At 37.5% G+C, this 18,636-nt stretch overlaps 1 protein-coding gene across 3 annotated transcripts in view; it reads right to left on the reverse strand.

Annotated features, from left to right (window-relative positions):
* The window catches only part of Ipo11 (importin 11), a 159,886-nt gene that overhangs the window by 77,038 nt on the left and 64,212 nt on the right, over nt 1–18,636 (reverse strand). For 2 of the 3 annotated variants that reach the window (XM_005356759.3, XM_005356758.2), the window contains 6 exons: nt 15,381–15,494; nt 7,894–8,009; nt 4,736–4,812; nt 2,241–2,267; nt 1,968–2,047; nt 1,120–1,200 (listed from right to left, as the gene is read on the reverse strand). In XM_005356759.3, coding sequence (XP_005356816.1) covers nt 1,120–1,200; nt 1,968–2,047; nt 2,241–2,267; nt 4,736–4,812; nt 7,894–8,009; nt 15,381–15,494 — 495 coding nt within the window. The remainder of the gene's footprint in view (nt 1–1,119; nt 1,201–1,967; nt 2,048–2,240; nt 2,268–4,735; nt 4,813–7,893; nt 8,010–15,380; nt 15,495–18,636) is intronic. The other variant, XM_013349792.2, reaches the window with a different exon arrangement.

The following is an 18,636-nucleotide window of genomic DNA, read 5'->3' on the forward strand; positions in this document are numbered from 1 at the left end:
GGCTGGAGCGGTGGCTCAGAGGTTAAGAGCACTGACTGCTCTTCCAGAGGTCCTGAGTTCAATTCCCAGCAACCACATGGTGGCTCACAACCATCGGTAATGAGATCTGGTGCCCTCTACTGGCCTATAATACATAAGTAGGCAGAATACTGTATACATAAAAAAATACATAACTAAATAAATAGAAATTAGAACTTTAACAGCTATATCTTTCAAACTACATATATAAAGTATTGATACATATCATGATATATTTTAATATAGTTATATCCTTATGTTTACATAAGTTATTAAATTCATGTTATAGCATTTCCTTGATAAAGATAGTTTTAAAAAGGTAATACATATAATTTACAAGCTATTTGTTCCTAGTTAGAGATAATCCCAATAAATTTGCCACTCTAACTTCAAGGCTAACTAAAGTTAAAGCTATCTAAAGATAACAGTGGAGGCTGGAGAGATGGCTCAGCGGTTAAGAGCATTGCGTGCTCTTCCAAAGGACCCAAGTTCGAATCCCAACAACCACATGGTGGCTCACAACCATCTGTAATGAGGTCTGGTGCCCTCTTCTAGCCTGCAGGCATATACGCAAACAGAATATTGTAACCATAATAAATAAATATTTAAAAAAAAAAAGATAACAGTGAATGCAGACTAACAAACGAAAGGCCTGTCCTCAACAGAAGAGTGGTGATTACCCCTGCTTATCATATGGAACCTAGGAGGCAAGCTGCCGTGGACTGAGGTGCAGCTCACTAACCTATGTGTGAGGACACAGGTTCAATACCTAAAGCACTATCAAAATGACAATTAAAAAGCTAAGATGCATCACACGTTGCCAGTTTTAGGACAAATTGTCAAAAAAAGCTTTCAATCCATTGTTATTCAATGAAAATTTAGTATGGACATTATTCCAAAGAGATGAAATTAGAAATTAAAACTTCATTTTAACAAAATCTCCAGGTGATTGGTGCACACATTCAAATTTGATGCCTTTGGTACAAAGAATTGAGGCACTGAATACTTTTTAGAAGTGCATGAGTTCCTCTGCTTTCCAAACATTCACACTCAGTTCAGCCCTACCAACAACACATAGCAATCAACTGAAGATGGCAGTACCTTGAGCACTTGGACTTGACCTTCTGTAGTGATCTCTGGCAGCAGCTCACAAAAGGACTGGCACAGACCTACTGCATATGTCTAAAATCCAAGCAAAGGTCAGTATGTGTGTAAGAACACAGCTGAAGTATAAATGAAAGGCTTTTTAGCCTTTTATTCTACTAGGGAATTTATGCTAACGGTCTAAGCAAACAATTTCAATTAACACCCCTCTTAGGAAGAATGAAGAAAGATTATAGCTAATAACTTTACTGATGCATTGATTTATGAGTATGTGTTTACATATATAGTGCAATTTCTGTGTTCAATAACAGTGCAACTCTCTGCAGTAGGGAATACTTATAAGGAAATAAAATTTTTACCCCCTAAAGTAACAAACAAAATCTGAACTGTAGAGATATGAGCGGCGGGCTGCTTCCCACCACCCGGCTAGCTTTACCCAAAATAACATGCAAATTGTATTCTTTTAAACACTGCTTGGCCCATTATATCTAGCCTCTTCTTGGCTAACTCTCATATCTTGATTAACCCATTTTTAATAATGTGTGTAGCACCACGAGGTGGAGGCTTACCAGGAAGGATCTTAACCTGTGTCCATCTTGGGAGAGGAGAGCTATAGCGTCTGCCTCACTTCCCTTCTTCCTCCCAGCATTCTGTTCTGTCTACTCCGCCTATCTAAGTTCTGCCCTATCCGGCCAAGCAGTTTTCTTTATTAATTAACCAATGAAAGCAACAGATAGATAGAAGATCCACCTACATCACTGAATTTTGAAAAGGCACCTTCTGATATCATACAAAACCAAAAATAATATATAATTATTAATAATGCAAAAGCTATTCCAACATACCTGTAAAAATTCTGTTGATGATAAAAAGATATAGCCATTGATGATCTTAAAGCAGGTTCTGAGATTCTCTGAACTTAGTTCTGCCAAAATAATAATTATTTTTTAAAAGCACAAATTAACTAGCTGTTCAAAATATAAGTGAAGTGATGATGATTCATTTTAGTTCAAACAAGTTGCTATAGCAACATGAAGCACTTGAGTTTGTTTTTAAGCATGATTACTAATTTGATTCTGACTTTCTATGGTTCCTGTGGCAGCAAGCATGCAGCTTACCGTTCGCAAGGCAGCTGGATGGAAGCTCTAGGACAGAAGATCAGACAGGATTGACAATGTTTTACCATCAGAAAAATAAAAATAAAAATTTCTATAAACAAGTGAAAATGAAAAACTAAGTTTCAACAAGGATAGTGGCACACAATTTATAATTCTAGCACTCAAGAAGTTGAGGCAGGAGGACTAGCCTTAGTCCAATGCCAGCTTGAGCTAAGAAAAAAAACTAACTTACATACTTCTCTTTATAAATGTTTCTGACTATACTCTAGTCAGTATTTATAAGTTAGTCAGTATGTAAAAGGGCTTCATCCTGTTCAGGAGATAGTTTAGGATAACAGCATAGGGACTCGCCAGACTGGCACTACATAAGACTCCCAAGTTACAGAGTCAAGCTAAAGAAGCCCTTTACCAGAGGATAAAGGGAAGTGGACAGCATACTTCCTTTTGTTCCCTACAATGACTAAAAGACAAGCTTCTTCTCAGAAATCAGGAGTAAGTAACTATTGACACTGCCTTTGGGAATGCTTGCATCTTACAGAGAAAAATAGCACAGGGCTATTTATTGAAAAATAAACTCTTGTTTATTGATTGAGAGTTCTGAGGAAGAATGAGGTATGGGAATTTAAAAAAAGGAAAGGGAGGACTGGAGTGAGGAAAAGGAATTTCGGGAGAAATGCGAATGACAGATGGCACTCTCTAGCCATCACAGTCATGTACCCACTCAAGTTCCTACTTTAATTAACCAAAGCTCTGTCTGTGTCAGCTCACATCCACTAAAGTTTTCAAAGTAGCTTCTACTTTTCTGAAACAGAACTAGAACTTCTAAAAAGATTTTTCAGTATAAGTAAATTCTCAGCAAGGGGTCCACATTTGGGTATTTTCTACCTAAATATTCTCTAAGAACAATATTAAACCAAGTTTCAATAAAGCAATTAAAGATGTTTTATGGTGACTCTTAATGGAATTTCAGAGCTGGAGAGATAGCTTAGTAAGTAAACAGATGACTGTACAAGTATGAAGACCTAAGTCTGGATCCACACAAAAAAAAAAGCTAAACATGGCAATGAATGTTTAATCTGTGTTGGGGAGGCAGAGCAGCGAGGATTGCAGAGACTTGCTGGCCAGCCAGTCTAGCTGGTCAGTGAGCTCTGAGCTGAGTAACAGTACCTTTCTCACACAAAAAATAAAAGTTCTAACAAGATGGCGTAGGCATGTCCTACTCACTCATAAGAACCAGAGCTCAGGTCCCAGCACCCATACCATAAAGCAGAGCATTTTGCAAACACCTGTGACTCCAGACCCAAGGAATCTGACACCCTCTTCTGGCCTGCATGCACACATGGGAACATGGATGCCACACATGCATGCCAACACATACTCATTTATACACACACAAATAAGTAAAGCCAAGAATGACAGAGGAAGACACCTGTTATAGCCCTCCAGCCTCCACAGGTGCATGTACAGGTGCACACATCAGTACACACAAGCACACACCACACACATACACCAAAATAATTAAAAACTGATTTTTTAAAAATAAAGGGTAATAAACTGCCCTGTGTATAATTAATAAATATGTATAATTAAATATGCCATGAATTTAGGTGTGCAACTGAATTGGTAAACTCCCTTACTAAGATGACTTTAAAATCAAAGTATTATTTTTAAGGGATTTCAGGCTAGGGATGTATGTCAGTGGGAGACTGTGCCACACCGATGAGTTCAAGGCTCTGCTTCAACTTAGTATAGTACCTACTGTTTAACAAAAAGGTACTAATTTACTATCATTAATTACTATCAAAATAAATGTTGATATTGGAGAAAGCATCTACTTATCTCTCCAAAAGACTGAAAAAGTAAGTACCTAGATTCTTCAGAGTCAAGAGTCAAATGTGATGTTTTGAAACTGTTTAGTTCTGAGGGAACAACGGCTCCAAGGACAGCTGTACAGCATGGGTGAGGCCGTGTGAGAATGACAGGGACGATATGCACACAGTGTCGGAATATTTAGCTAATCTGCAAGCAATGCGTCAGCAAACAATATATGTGACACTGACTTCAGTGCTTCCTTAGGTGAGACGAAGTATGCACAAAGCTCAGCTTGAATAACTTACAGAACAAACTATAAAAATGAAAAACCAAAAGATGAGTTGAGTAAAACCATAGTATAGAGAAGCAGTTTCAGAATATATTCCTCAAGCAGCATACAGAGAAGTTAGCAAACAAAATTCTTCAGGCAAAGCTCAAGCTCAACTTGTAATTAGTTTATACCTTCATTTATATTGAATTTTTTTCCATAAAGCAATGTTATTTAGCATTTTTCTTTAAATCAATGGGAATTACTTTAAATATATATGTAAATTTCTATAAAAACACTATTGCTTGTCAATATATGGAACTTTAAAAAATGAAAGGTATAACTATAAAGTCAGGAAAAATACTTCTAAGTTGTGGTCATATAAAACTCAGTTAAGAGTTTAAGACATACATACCAAGAAGTGGTGACATGTTCTGAAAAATGCGAAGCAGTTCTTGTGTAACACACGGGCTGTTCTCCAATGTCACTAACCTGGGGAAGAAAATAAAATTAACTCACTATTGACATCCACGTATGCCATTACCACAACTCAAACCTAAAAACATTTCATATAGGGGACAATAAAAAGACTCAGAAGGTAAAGCACCTGCCACCAAGACAGCCAACCATCACATGGTGCCCTCTGAACATCCCTCTTGTGTGCATGCACACCAATGTGGAGCCAGGGGGCAACCAGCGTGTGAGTCCTCAGTTACTCGGCACCTCTTTTATTTTTTCAGACATATTTTCTCATTGACCAAGAACTTATCAACTACCTAAATTTGCTGGTCAGCAAGCCTACCCTGAACCCACCTATCTCTGTCTTCCTAGTGCTCAGATTACATTGATATGTCGCCAAGGCCAAGTGTGGTTTCTTCCTTTCATTCCTTCTTTCTTTCTTTTTTGTGGGTTCTGGGAATTGAATTCACATCTTCATGCTTCCAAGTCAAGTAATTTACAGGCTAACTTATTTCCTCAGCCCTGTATATAACATTTTTACATACACAAAAGGAATAACGAATGTGAGCATTGGGCAGGTGGGAGAGCTGTCCCTGACCACCCACCCCAGCTGTAACACAGGGCAAGCAAGCCCTGCACCTTGTCAGAGTGACACAATAGAGACAACCCTCTTCATGCAGCTATGGGTGAATCAGCCCCCAAGTTGGGAACATGAAAGAGCGGCCCCAATTTCTCATCTGTCTCGTGGCAGCATGGACAAAGGAGAGTTGCTCCCTCTACTCATCAACACCTGACGCAGGTGGGAGAGCTGGCCCTGACCCCCATCAGCTGCAACATTCTGAGAGCAGGTCCTGTACCCCATTGGGGCAGCAAAACAGAGCCATTCCTGTTAGTGCAGTTGTGGAAACACCAGTCCCAAAATCGTGAGCATGGGACAACTGTCCCCATTCGCTATCTGCCTTCTTCTGTCTATCAACACCTGAGGCAGGTAGGCAATCTGGTCCTGTAGTCTTAAGAGCTGGAGAGCTGGAGAGCTGGCCCTGACTCCCACAAACTGCAACACTTGGTAGAACAGGCCTTATATCTTGCCAAGGCAGCACAATCAAGCCAAAACATTAGAGCAGATGTGGGAGAGCCAGAGAGCCAGCCCCAAAACTGACCATGGGAGAGCTGTTTCCATTACACATCTGTCTTGTGATGACAGGGTCAGAGGAGAATTATCCTCCCCCCCCATCTCCACCCATAAACACTGGAGGAAGGTAGGAGAGCTGGCCCTGTGGTCATAATGCCCTAGGTTCAATCTTTAGTGCCACAAACGAAAATGTCTATAATAACAAAATTCAGAAGCTATGCCCTTATAATATTTTGCTTTTCTAATATATGTCATGTAGAATCTACAAGTTTATTTTAAAAACGTACTTGTGTAACAGAAATTAGTATTTTAATTTTTAATTATAATCTGGAGCAGGTATTGACAAGATTTCAGTAGAATACTTAATCTAGCACATGCAAGGGCCTAGTTGCAATCTTTATTACCACAAACAAAAATGTCTATAATAACAAAATTCTGAAGCTATGCCCTTATAATATTGTAAGTTTTTCTAATATGTCATATAGAATCTACAAGTTTATTTTTAAAATGTACTTGTGTAACAGAAATTAATATTATAATTTTTAATTATATCTGGAGCAGGTCGTGGGGGTAAACTCAACCTACACCCTATTTTCTATAATGACATTTATCTACTTGATTACATACTGCTCTGACACTGAAACATCAGAATGGAACAGCTGAAATACATCTGAAACATGTGACATATCACTATCTGCCCTTGTGCAAAAAAAAAAAAAATGCTAGTTCTGACCTGGAGCAATCCACCCTTATACAAATACAAATCTATGAACAGATTTCTATAACTTTCTGTTTTAGAACCACTATCTAAAGCATCAGTTCTCAACCTGGGGGTGGAATGACCCTTTCACAGGGGTCACTTAATAACATTGGAAAACACAAATATTTATATTATAATTCATAAAAATCACAAAATTAGTTATGAAGCATCAACAAAATCATTTTATAGTTAAGGTTCATACATGAGGCACTGTATCAAAGGGTAATAGCATTAAGAAGGTTGAGAATCACTGCTCTAGAGACTATTCAAATAACAATATGGAAGATGATAAAGAGTACATTCCAACCAGTAAAAGTCAACCCAGTGACATTTAAAGTCATTAACCTAATATTCTGATATAGAGCATTTATTTACAATTCAGTAATTTATACCAAAAACAATTCTGAGAATCAAAACTGGATTTTTGTTTTCTATCTTTATACTATTAATTGCTTATATAATGCTGAGGAATGATCACAGGACCTTGAAGTTTGAGGCAGTCATGCTACCATTGAGTTATACTCTAACACAAATAAAAGTACTTCATTTCTAAGCAAAAACTAAGGAAAGGAAAAAAGAAGTAGGGCAAAAAGGCAAGGAGCAAATGTTGGGAGCAGTGTGTGCGGCTGAACTCCAAGACCTGGGTACCCACTGGCAAGCCAGTTAAGAGGCTGAAAATAACTCAAAATCCCCCAAAATATCTTATTTCAAAAACTCAAAAATTAAACATTAATTTTTGTTTGTGAAAGTTACTAAGACACCTAGCACACAGGTCAAAGTCCAAATACGAAAGAAAGCATTGTTTCTGTTATCATTGCTTTTTTAAAGATTTATTTATATTTTATGTGTATAGGTATTTTGCCTGTATTTATGTCTGTGTACCATGTATACGCAGTGGCTGTGGACGACAAAAAGGGTAACAGATCCCCTGGAACTGGAGTTACAGATGGTTGCAAATTGCCATGTGGATATTAGGATCCAAACCCAGGTCCTTTGGAAGATTAGCCATTCCTCTCAACAACAGATCCATTTCTCATTAACCGTCTATCATGAGCCTACACTGAGCAGTAGCTAGAAAAAAAGGAAACAACTGGATAACAATTTATTGTACTTATTTTTAAATGCTGAGTATTCAAAGCCTGTTACATGACCTCTACTCTACTGGAACACAAGTAGAGAAGGCAGTAGTACGGAAATCCACAGTATTGAGTTTTCCTCTTACCATAATTCTAGACCATCTTCCAGAAGATAGACATGAGGAGGCTGGGAAACATCTGTACTCAGCTGGATAACTGGGAGCAGGAAAGGGTACAGGTTCTTGCTGTCTGCTCCTAATCCCTATAGGAAGTATAAAACAACTTATGATAAGACACTTAGACCCTTCACACCACCAATTACTTGCCTCAGAAAACAATTTATATAAGAAAGAGTCTTTTAGGATAGTCCTCATTATAAATACTAGCAAACAAAGTTCTATTTATTATTAAAAAGTAAAAAAAATCAAAATATTATCATTCTATCTAAATGGCAACACTATATATATGTACATATACATATATATATATATATATATGAGTGAACCAATGTTCTATGCATCTGTTCTTTTTTTTTTTAATTTATTTATTTATTGAGGATTTCTGCCTCCTCCCAGCCACCGCCTGTTCTTTTTAAGATATTCTACATACAGGTTGAGTTTCCCTTCTTTGAAATGCTTAAAAAGAAAAGATTAAGATTTTGGATTTCATTTTCTAGAATGTTTACAAATACATAATAAATACCCTGGGAATGGGTCCCAAATCTAAATTATCCTGTTGCTCTCCGGAGACAGTGATTACCTCACAGTTGAAATACTTTAAAGCAAACATAAAGGACTTTTGGTGGGAAAATAAAAATCAATCTCTAAATCATAATAAATCCAGAAAAGAAATATCAAATACCATACTTGGGAAATCTTTTTAAATGTCAATACAATTTAAAGGAAATTAAAATGCCATAAACCAAATACACACACACCCCTTGCTCTCAGTCCTGTTTGCTTCTGATTTTGTTTCAGTCAAGAGACTGAGCTTGACTGTAAGGCCCTGACTGACCTCATAGTTACTATGTTACTATAAAAGTTCACAAGTAGAGCCGGGCGATGGTGGCGCACGCCTTTAATCCCAGCACTCGGGAGGCAGAGGCAGGCGGATTTCTGTGAGTTCGAGACCAGCCTGGTCTACAGAGCTAGTTCCAGGACAGGCTCCAAAGCCACAGAGAAACCCTGTCTCGAAAAACCAAAAAAAAAGTTAATAAGTAAAACTCATCAGCTATTAAGTAAGCTATTGGAAGTGATAAAGAAGGGAAATCATGTTGTAACATTATTATAGATAATGTAAGGGGACATAATTATCTTTGCAATTTACTGTGAAACTTCTTTTTTTCAATTTAAGAAGACAAAGCAAGGTGATATGTGAATATAATCCGAGCACTTGAGAGGTGAAGGCAAAAGGGTCAGGAGTACAAGGTCATGCTAGGTGAGATCATGCTAGACTACAGGAGAGAGAACGTGAATGAATGCACCCTACTGATACTCAGCCAGCTGAGCACACTATGTGGAAATGTATTTTCCCCAAACCCATTTTTTGAAGTTCACTCAAATGACTGAAGAATATAATAGTCTAGAAGGTATCCTGAGCACTAGTGTCAAACCAAGCCATTGTATTATAAAGGGAAAGTTCCTTTTCATACATTCTCTTCCTCAGGTGACAAGAACAACTGTACACCGGTAATAAAATACAACACCGCTCCTTCTGGTTCCTCCTTGTTTCCAAGCCACATCTACACAATAATGCTTTTCAAATTGTTTCTCTTCGTGCTTTGGATTTAATTCCAGCCCCAATCATTGTTTTCATTGTTAATAGATTCTCTAAAACATTCGAAACCAGTGTTCCCAGTATTGTACTGGGCTTTATTTTTTTTTGCCTTTTTTAAAAAAAGTATATATATATATATGATCCTCGGAATATTGTGTGCTCTTTTGGCTTCTTAATCTGTCTGTCATACATAAGCTCTGAAGTTCACTGTCCAACTACACTAGTCATGTTGTCACCATGCTGACATCTGAATAAGCTGATTAACTCACAGATTGGACAAAACAATGAAACAGTATAGGATTTTTAAAATGACCTACAACCATAAACACAAGGAGAATATTGAAGAGATAAAAGTGATCCAGTTTGAAGGTGAGAAGTTAAGCAGCAACTGACTTAGCAACACTAGAAACCAAAGCTCAAATTAAATAGAAAAGGTGTTGGGGGGGGGGGGCAACAAGATGGGATCCAATGGGATAAAGATGTTGCCGCCAAACCTAAAGGCCATGATCAATCCCTGGTATTCACACAGTACAAGAGAACTGATTCCTAGAAATTGTTCTCTCATCTCTACATGTATATTGTAACATATAAACACATATACTTACTTGCAATTTTAAATAAAATAAAATACATAGAAAAGGGAAGAAGACAGAATGCAGCCTGATTTACATGACTAAACCATTTCCCTCATGACTCAGTAACTGGTAGTACCATTTCAGAAGAAGCATGCATATGTTTAGAGGTTTAAGAAGTGAAGGAAAATATGCTAATAAGATAATTTCTGGACGTCTAAAAATAGAATAAACAAAAACTTGTTTTGTTTGAAAAATGACATAGTAAAATCTAATATTGTATATGCCAATTAAAAGTGTTTAAGGTAAAATAAAAAAGGAAAGGAAGAAAGGAAGGAAAGTAGGCGGCGAGTAATGCAATAACTCATCCACATACATAAGCACATAAAGAACAGACTGTTCTCCAAGCAAGCACAAACAGGCTACAAGTCAGCAAGTTCCCATATACACACTCCCTCCCTCCACTCTGCTGTGGAGTGCCCACTCTCTGCATACAGACAAAACACTAATATTCCTTCAAGTTGGAAGTGCTTACAGATGTACTGTGCTTTGTGTAAGCACATAAGCAAACAGCAAAGGGTCAACAGATATGATTAAAAGAGCTAACATAAAAAATACAAGTGAAACAACTAGAAAACAGTATCTTGAAGGAAACAAATCAAATAGAATAAGAGCCTGGAAAACCTACCATGTAAAACAATAATAGTAACTCTGAAGTTACAAAACAGAGACAAATTGAAATAACAAAAGGTTTACTCAGTGAGATTTTAAAAAAAGAAAAAGAACATCAAGGAATGGAGAGACAGCTTAGTAAAGTGCACTGGCTGCTCTTCTGGAGAACCTGTTTCAATTCCCAGACCCACATAGCAGTTTTCAACTGTAATTCAGTTACAGGGGATCCAATGTCCTCTTCTGGCCTTCTGGACACTAGGCATGCATGTGGTACACAGATGCATACAGGCAAAACAGCCACAGACAAAATATATTATTAAAGTTCAAGGAAGAAATGTGGAGGCCCACAGAAGGGGATCCATTCCACTTTGACTAAAGGTCAGAGAGTTCACATCTATTCTTGCTCCTTCAAAGTTATGTGACAGAATGATTGACCTAAGGTGCAGCTACAGATGTCTTGCCTAGGCAAAAGGATGTTTTGACCTAGGATATGGTTACCAGGTGTTTTGAAATGAAAGGAGGTATAGAAGCACTTTGAGTAATAAACTTGGGGTGGATCACAGTGTTCACTGGATGCCTTCCCCACTCTATCTGTTGTCTCTTTTCTATTTCTTTACTCAATCCTCACTCTTCCCTCCAAGTACAGACAGACAAGTCTGACAGACCAGACAAACTGCACCCAATGTGGGGCTTGGATACAGAAGAAAGGAAGGACACTGACAAAGGGACACTACAGGTGTAACGTAAAAATCGAGTGCTCAGACAAAAGGAAAATGAAGGTGCAGTGAATAACTTGGGAGTAAAATTGTAAATAAAAATTTATAAACATGGGGCAGAGAAATAGTAGTCAGGTGTTCCGGAGATTTCATTCATTCATCATTTATGCCCTGGTAATGCTTACACATGCATGGGCAGCCCATTTATAGCAGTTCTCCAGCTGATTCTACCCTGGGCAGTCCTAGATGCTTGTGTTATTGTCATATCTAAGGTTCCACAGTCTTTATTTATGCTGTCTATCCAGGGTTTTTTGTTGTTGTTGTTGTTGTTGTTGTTTTGGTTTTTTTTCCTTCCTCTTTCCCTTATCCCATGCAGTCTTCTAAGCAGTGCTATCTTCGGATATCTGCCGTCATTCATTCTCATAACATGGCTGAAATATATCAAGCACTGTTGCTGTATCTTGTAGTTTTCTTCCGTCTGTAGATGGAGATGTCTCTTAATGTCATCGTTGTGCAGCCTATCTCTTTGTGTGACACCTAGAGTCCTGAGACGTGTCATCTGGAACATTCAACTGCTTTTCTGAGGAGCATTTTATTGTCTAGGTTTCAGAGTTGTAAAGAAGGCAGCTCAAGACAAGTGTCTCATATACCTGTAATTTTGTTGTTGTCGTTATGTCTCTTGCTGACCACACATTTCCTAGTCCCTGGGATGTAGTCCTTGCTCTCCCTATCCACATCTTGACATCTGAAATAGTTCCTTCCTTTGAACTGAGGTTTCCTCCCAGATAGACAAAGTTGACTGCTTACTTGAGGTTCTGATTCTTTATTACACTGTTAAAATCCTTGTGAGCCCTTTCCAAGTATTGTAGCTCAGTCTTCTTTATGTTTATAGATTTGTTTGGGGTATATTTTGACAGCCAGAAGAGCTCAGGAAGAGTAGCAACAGGTAAAGAAATTTTTAGAGTCTGTAGATTTGGGGGAGAGGGGAGAGTATTTCAAGACAGGGTTTCTCTGTGTAATAATCCTAGCTGTTCTGGAACTAGCTCTTGTAGACCAGGCTAGCCTTGCACTGACGGAGATCTGTCTGCCTCTGCCTCCCAAGTGCTGAGATTAAAGGCATGTGCCATCACCACTTGGCTGAGTTTGTAAATATTTTAAACATAGGCCATTCTATATTGGTCATCCATTACTCTTTACTAGGAGGTACTGTAGCCACAGGAGCACGTATATTGACAGGCATTAACTGCTTGTAGACTCTCGAGAAATTGGTTCAAATGTACATGGCATCAAGTTACATACTTTCCCTCTATAAACAGAGGCTGGTAGTCAATGACAGGTAAGATCTTTTTGCCTCCAGTCAACCTATTAAGAGGACATACATGGTGAAATATATGTACCAATTACAGGTAAGTCTGGAAGAAGACACCTAAAACAGGCACAGTCATCAGTCCTATGACAGAAGCATAGGCATCAGTAATTAAATTAAAAAAGGAGAACTATGGAGGCCCACCAAAAATGGGCAAGATTCCAAGTCCATGAATCACACCCCACACTCCACTGAGTTCCTTTCTCTTCCCCCTTATATTCCTCTCTCCGCCCAGCCATATTGCTCCTGTCTCCCCTCCCTAGAGATGGGATTAAAGACATGTGATTCCAAGTGCTGAGAATCTGAGCTCTGTTTCTCTTTTAAACGGATTCAATCTTGTGTAGCCCAGGATGGTCTTGAACTAACAGAGATCTGTCTGCCTCTGTCTCCCGAGTCCTGGGATTAAGGGTGTATGCCACCACTCCCTGACCTGTATGGGTAACTAATATTGCTGCTTTGCCCTCTTATCTTTAGGCAAACTTTATCCATTAAAACACAAATAATATACCACCATTAACTAAACAACAAGCTGAATGAGTTGGGAAACAGACTCATCTCTTAAACCTCCAAGTGGAAAAACCTAGCCTGACAGACAGAGAATTCAGTTATAGTATATTAGGCTTCTGACTCTTAAAAACTGTAAGTGAATCAGTGAGTGAGCTTTAAACCATCATGACTTGCCTACAGGTCAACCTCATGAACATAAAAATCTCCCTCTTCTTTGGTGACTATCAAGCTGACAAAAAACCACCATACAGAGCAATGAAACTTTGTGTACTAAAGAACAAAAATTAATATGGGTATTAATTTTTTAACGAAGGTTAGTAGAACTCTGTCAAATCCACCGGGATCTAGAAACACCTAAGGCAGTGGTTCTCAACCTATGGACCACAATCCCTTCATGTATTACCTAAGACAATCTGCATATCAGATATTTACCTTACAATTTATAACAGTAGCAAAATTACATTATGAAGTAAAAAAAAAAAAAGTTTGTGGTTGGGGTCACTACAACATAAACAACTATATTAAAGAGTCACAGCATTAGAAGGTTGAAAAACCAATGATTTAGTTAAAGGTACTGTCAATGTACTTTTAAATTAGTATGTTTATGTTTCTGGGAGGAGGGTCACAATATAAATACATGTAAAAGGAACAAAATAAATAAAGTATAGGAACTGAGGAGATGGCTCAGTTGGCAAAGTAATCGCTACACAAACATGAGGATCCAAGTTTGAATTCTAACACCAACATAAAAGCACACACTTGTAATCACAGCACAGGAGAGGCAAAGACAGGAAAATCCTTAGAGTTTGCTGGTCAGCCAATCTAATCAGAAATATCCAAGTTCACTCAAAGACCTATCTCAAGATGCACTAAGGAAGACACTAAGCAGAGGCCTGTGTGAATGCACACACATGCATGCCACCCAACAGCCTTGTATAGTCATACAAACATGACCATAAATAATACGATTATGCTATAACTGTGTAATTACATTGGGAATATGCAGGAATAGGAGTAACACAAACAGGTATAAAAAGATTAAAGCTTCATTTTCTGTAAGAACGTCAATAATGTTAAAATACGTAAATAAAACACAGGCTGTTGAAGGCACATATCATTATGTCATTACTAACTTTCTTTTTCTACCTTACCTTTCCAGCTTCTATCCTTTGTCTTAGTCATTTTCTTGTTACTGTGATAAAATACTTTAACAAAGGCAATTCAAAGGAAAAGGAGATATCTACACTCAAAGTTCAAGGGTACAATCTTCCTAGCTTAGTAACATGCATATATTGCTTATTCATGAAATATTGACCTTTAGGTACAAAATGCATTTTAAAAGTTTGTATCATTAATCATCTATTTAAAACTCTACTGAGAATGTGTAATAATAATACTCATCTATAAACATTTATAGAAAGGATAAGTTCAACCCAAATATCAAGGCATCTTAGGTTCTTTTAAAACTAATTAGAAACTTTTTAATTGAGAATTGCTATAATTCTTAATGTAGAAGGATATCTGAATGGAAGATGTCTTATTTTACTTTTAATAATTCACATTAGAGCCACAGTCTAGATCTCTCTCCATGAACTTTCAGGTTCCTCTCTACCTGCTACCCATCACCATACTTTAAAGTCTGAAACATCTAAAGTCAGAATTATTCCTTTCCTCAAAAGCAGTGATTTCCTGAATCAGGAAATCAGGGGTATGAAAAGGAAAGTAAATCCATGAAAAAAGTAAAGTCCAGAGCAAGTTCACGCTGATATATACTCAGGGACCAGAAAAACTGCACATGGGCACTCAAGTCATGTGTCTGCCATCACTGGAAAATATTAGCAGAAACGTCTCTTTTAAGTAGAGAATACTTTTCAAATATCCTCAAAAATATGCTAAATATTTGTTTTTGAGAGTGTACGTTTTAAAAGTCTAAAAGTAATGTAAAGACTTTCATGAATAGTAACATGACTCACATGGAAACAGTTAAAGCAACAAGACAACGACAAAGCTGGAGAGCAACATACCTGAACGAGATGAATAAGCGTTGTCAGAATAGCGCATCGCAACATGTTGTGCTCTTCACTCTGCTTCCAGAGGAGAGGCAAATACTGCACCAGACATCCTACATATGGTCGTATCTACCACAAGACAGATAAAAAGGGAAACAATGGAATCATTTAGTAGGAAGGGCAATGTGCTGTGAGAAATCTGACAAATGCTATGAAATATTAGGCAGTTACTAAATGTTAATTTACTCAATGAAAGATAAATCAGATATTTTACATAGAGACCTAAGGTTCTGTGGAAAATATTTTTAAATAATTTTAGGTAAAGTATCAAAGTTATTATTGAATAAAAACTTGATGATATAAAACATCATTTAGAGGTTAATAAAAAAAAGTGTTATACCCTGAGTTTTAACAAAAAAAAAACAGCTTACATAAAAATTATACTGTATTTTAATGAGTCAGCATTTCTCCACGGAGTCCACAGTTTTCTGATGACATCTCCCTGAGACAATTCCTGAGAACACAGCATTGTAAAGGACGCAGTAAAGCTGTATAAGCCCTCACAAAGAAAAAGAGCAGGGGCAATAATGAGGGGGTAGTGTGTAGAGGTCAGGGAGAACTCTTACAAAAGGTGAAACTGTGGGTGACGGAAATGGCTCAGTCAGGAGAGGGTTTGCTGTGAAGGGAAAAGGATCTGAATCCAATCCACCAAACACATATAAAAAAGATGGGTGTGTGCTTGTTATTCCAACTTTGAAAAGATGGTGGTGATAAGCAGATCCTCGGGGTTTCATTGCTGTCCACACTAGCCTGGACAACCTGGAGACCCTAGCTAAAGAAAAATGTGGACGACTCCTGAAGAAGAAGAACTAAAGCTGCCCTGGGTCTTTACTCAGATGCATATACACGTGCACACACACAAACACAGAGAGGTACAATAAAACTGCTCTACCCAGTATGCTTTGATTAAGTAAATCTGTTTGTTTTAATATAAACTGAAATACAGAAATAGAACACAATCTCTCAGTAAATCTGCAGGGATAGGACCGAATCGGCAGCACGCATGTGGACATCAAAGGACAACTCTGTGGAGTCAGTTCTCTTTCCACCGTGATGTGGGTTCCAGGGCTCAGGCTCAGTTTACCATGAGGGCTTGCACAGAAAGCTCCTTTATCCACTCAGTTTCCTCACTGGTCTAATAATGAATTTACTGAAAAGCTGGCTGGCTGGCTGATTGGAAGGATGGGCAGATGAACGTAAACGCATACAGATACATGCAAACCAACCCCAAGCCCCAAGTTTAGGATAATAATGGAAATTCTACAGGCAGAGCATTCTTAGTGATGAAAGAAATTAAGACCATCCGACTTTCAACATTATCAAATTCTACCTCGTGTATTTAAATTAAATATTGCTCCCACAAAGGCTTTTGTTAATTCTACTTATACAATACCAAACTCTCAAAAGGTAGCAAATCTACAGAACTGTTAACATCTCCTCTTGCTGAGACAATAGTAATGAGCCAGATATTTTCCCAAAAAAATATTTAAGTGAGATAAAGCCGAATATTAAAAAGACTCATGTCTCACCTTACTTTCATGTATTTTTTTAATATTTATTTATTTATTATGCATATAATATTCTGTCTGTGTGTATGTCTGCAGGCCAGAAGAGGGCACCAGACCTTATTACAGATGGTTGTGAGCCACTATGTGGTTGCTGGGAATTGAACTCAGAACCTTTGGAAGAGTAGACAGTGCTCTTAACCACTGAGCCATCTCTCCAGCCCTTATTTTCATGTATTAACTCATTTTTATTTTCAAAATTTGAATTATAGCATTATAGTAAACAATCAACATCTATTTAATAGCTAATTCAACTTAGTTAAATGGTCTATCTCAAGATCATTCCAATTATATACAACGGGGTCAATTAATATGTTAAAAAAAAACTCCACAAATTTCAAAGAAAAGAGTTCATCAATATGACATTTTCTGAATGTAATGGAGATTTTAGGATGGAGGATGAGGAGCCTGTTTCTTAGAGAGAGCTAGTATGACACCTGTGATTACAATCAAGCAGTTTACAACAGTGATTACCTGGACCACTAGACAGACAAAACAAGAACACACGGAATAAAATGGTGGTAGATGATGAAGTTAGGTAAACAATACACAGATGTTGCTCTATCCTGGAAAATTTTTTGAAATCTTCAGATTTATAAGTGAAATGAGATTAAGAAAAAAAACACTATATATAATTCTAAAAAAAATTCTATAACATGAATTTTGGCCGGGCTGCGGTGGCGCACGCCTTTAATCCCAAAACTAGGGAGGCAGAGGCAGGTGGATCTCTGTGAGTTTGAGGCCAGCTTGGTCTACAAGAGCTAGATCCAGGACAGGCTCCAAAGCTACAGAGAAATCCTATCTCAAAAAAAAAAAAAAAAAAAAAAAAAAAAAAAAAAAAAAAAACATGAATTTTGAAGCAGGCCACTTATAATCACTTGCACATTATTTTGAAAAGATATCTAAAAATGTATTAGTGTCACCACATAAATGAAGTCAAAAGCACATACTCGTCAGCATGATTACTTTTTAAAACAGTAAGCGGTGCGCATGTAGAGGAGAAACCCTTGTACATTCTTGTTGGGGACAAATGGTACGTCTAGTAATGAAAAACAGTATGAAGGTTTCTCAAACATTCAGAACTGCAACTATTAAATATTTCAGTGATTTCATCTGAATTTTTTAAAAGAATATTTTTATATACAAGAAATAACATGTATAGTGCAGTGTATCTATGAATCCTTAAACCCAACCAACCCTGAATAGAAAATATCCAGGATGTATGTGGGGGGAGGGGGGGTGCACTCTAGTTAGTGTATCACAAACAGTGCAATATGGCAACTATTTACATCATGCTGTGTATTATAGGTAATCTCAATATCACTTAAAGTACAGGGGAGAATGTGAAGCCATTTTATAAGTAACTAGAATCCACAAGCTTTGGTTTCTTCAAGGATACACAGGAATGATTAAAAATATTATTCAGCCTTTAAAAATAAATGAGGAAATCTGTAATATTCAACAATTCAGATGAACCTTAAAGAGTTTGCTAAATGAAAATCAGTCACAAAGAGAGAAACCCTGATTCCACTTCTAAGAAGTATCTCTACTCAACCCTACGATGGCTCCCTTAATGAAGATATGTGCTTCCCTGCTCCCCTATCCTACCTTCCTGTATCCCAATCATCCCGTTGCCCCAAGTTCTC

Source organism: Microtus ochrogaster, chromosome 19 (genome assembly GCF_000317375.1).
Source record: "Microtus ochrogaster isolate Prairie Vole_2 chromosome 19, MicOch1.0, whole genome shotgun sequence".
Lineage (NCBI taxonomy): Eukaryota > Metazoa > Chordata > Mammalia > Rodentia > Cricetidae > Microtus > Microtus ochrogaster.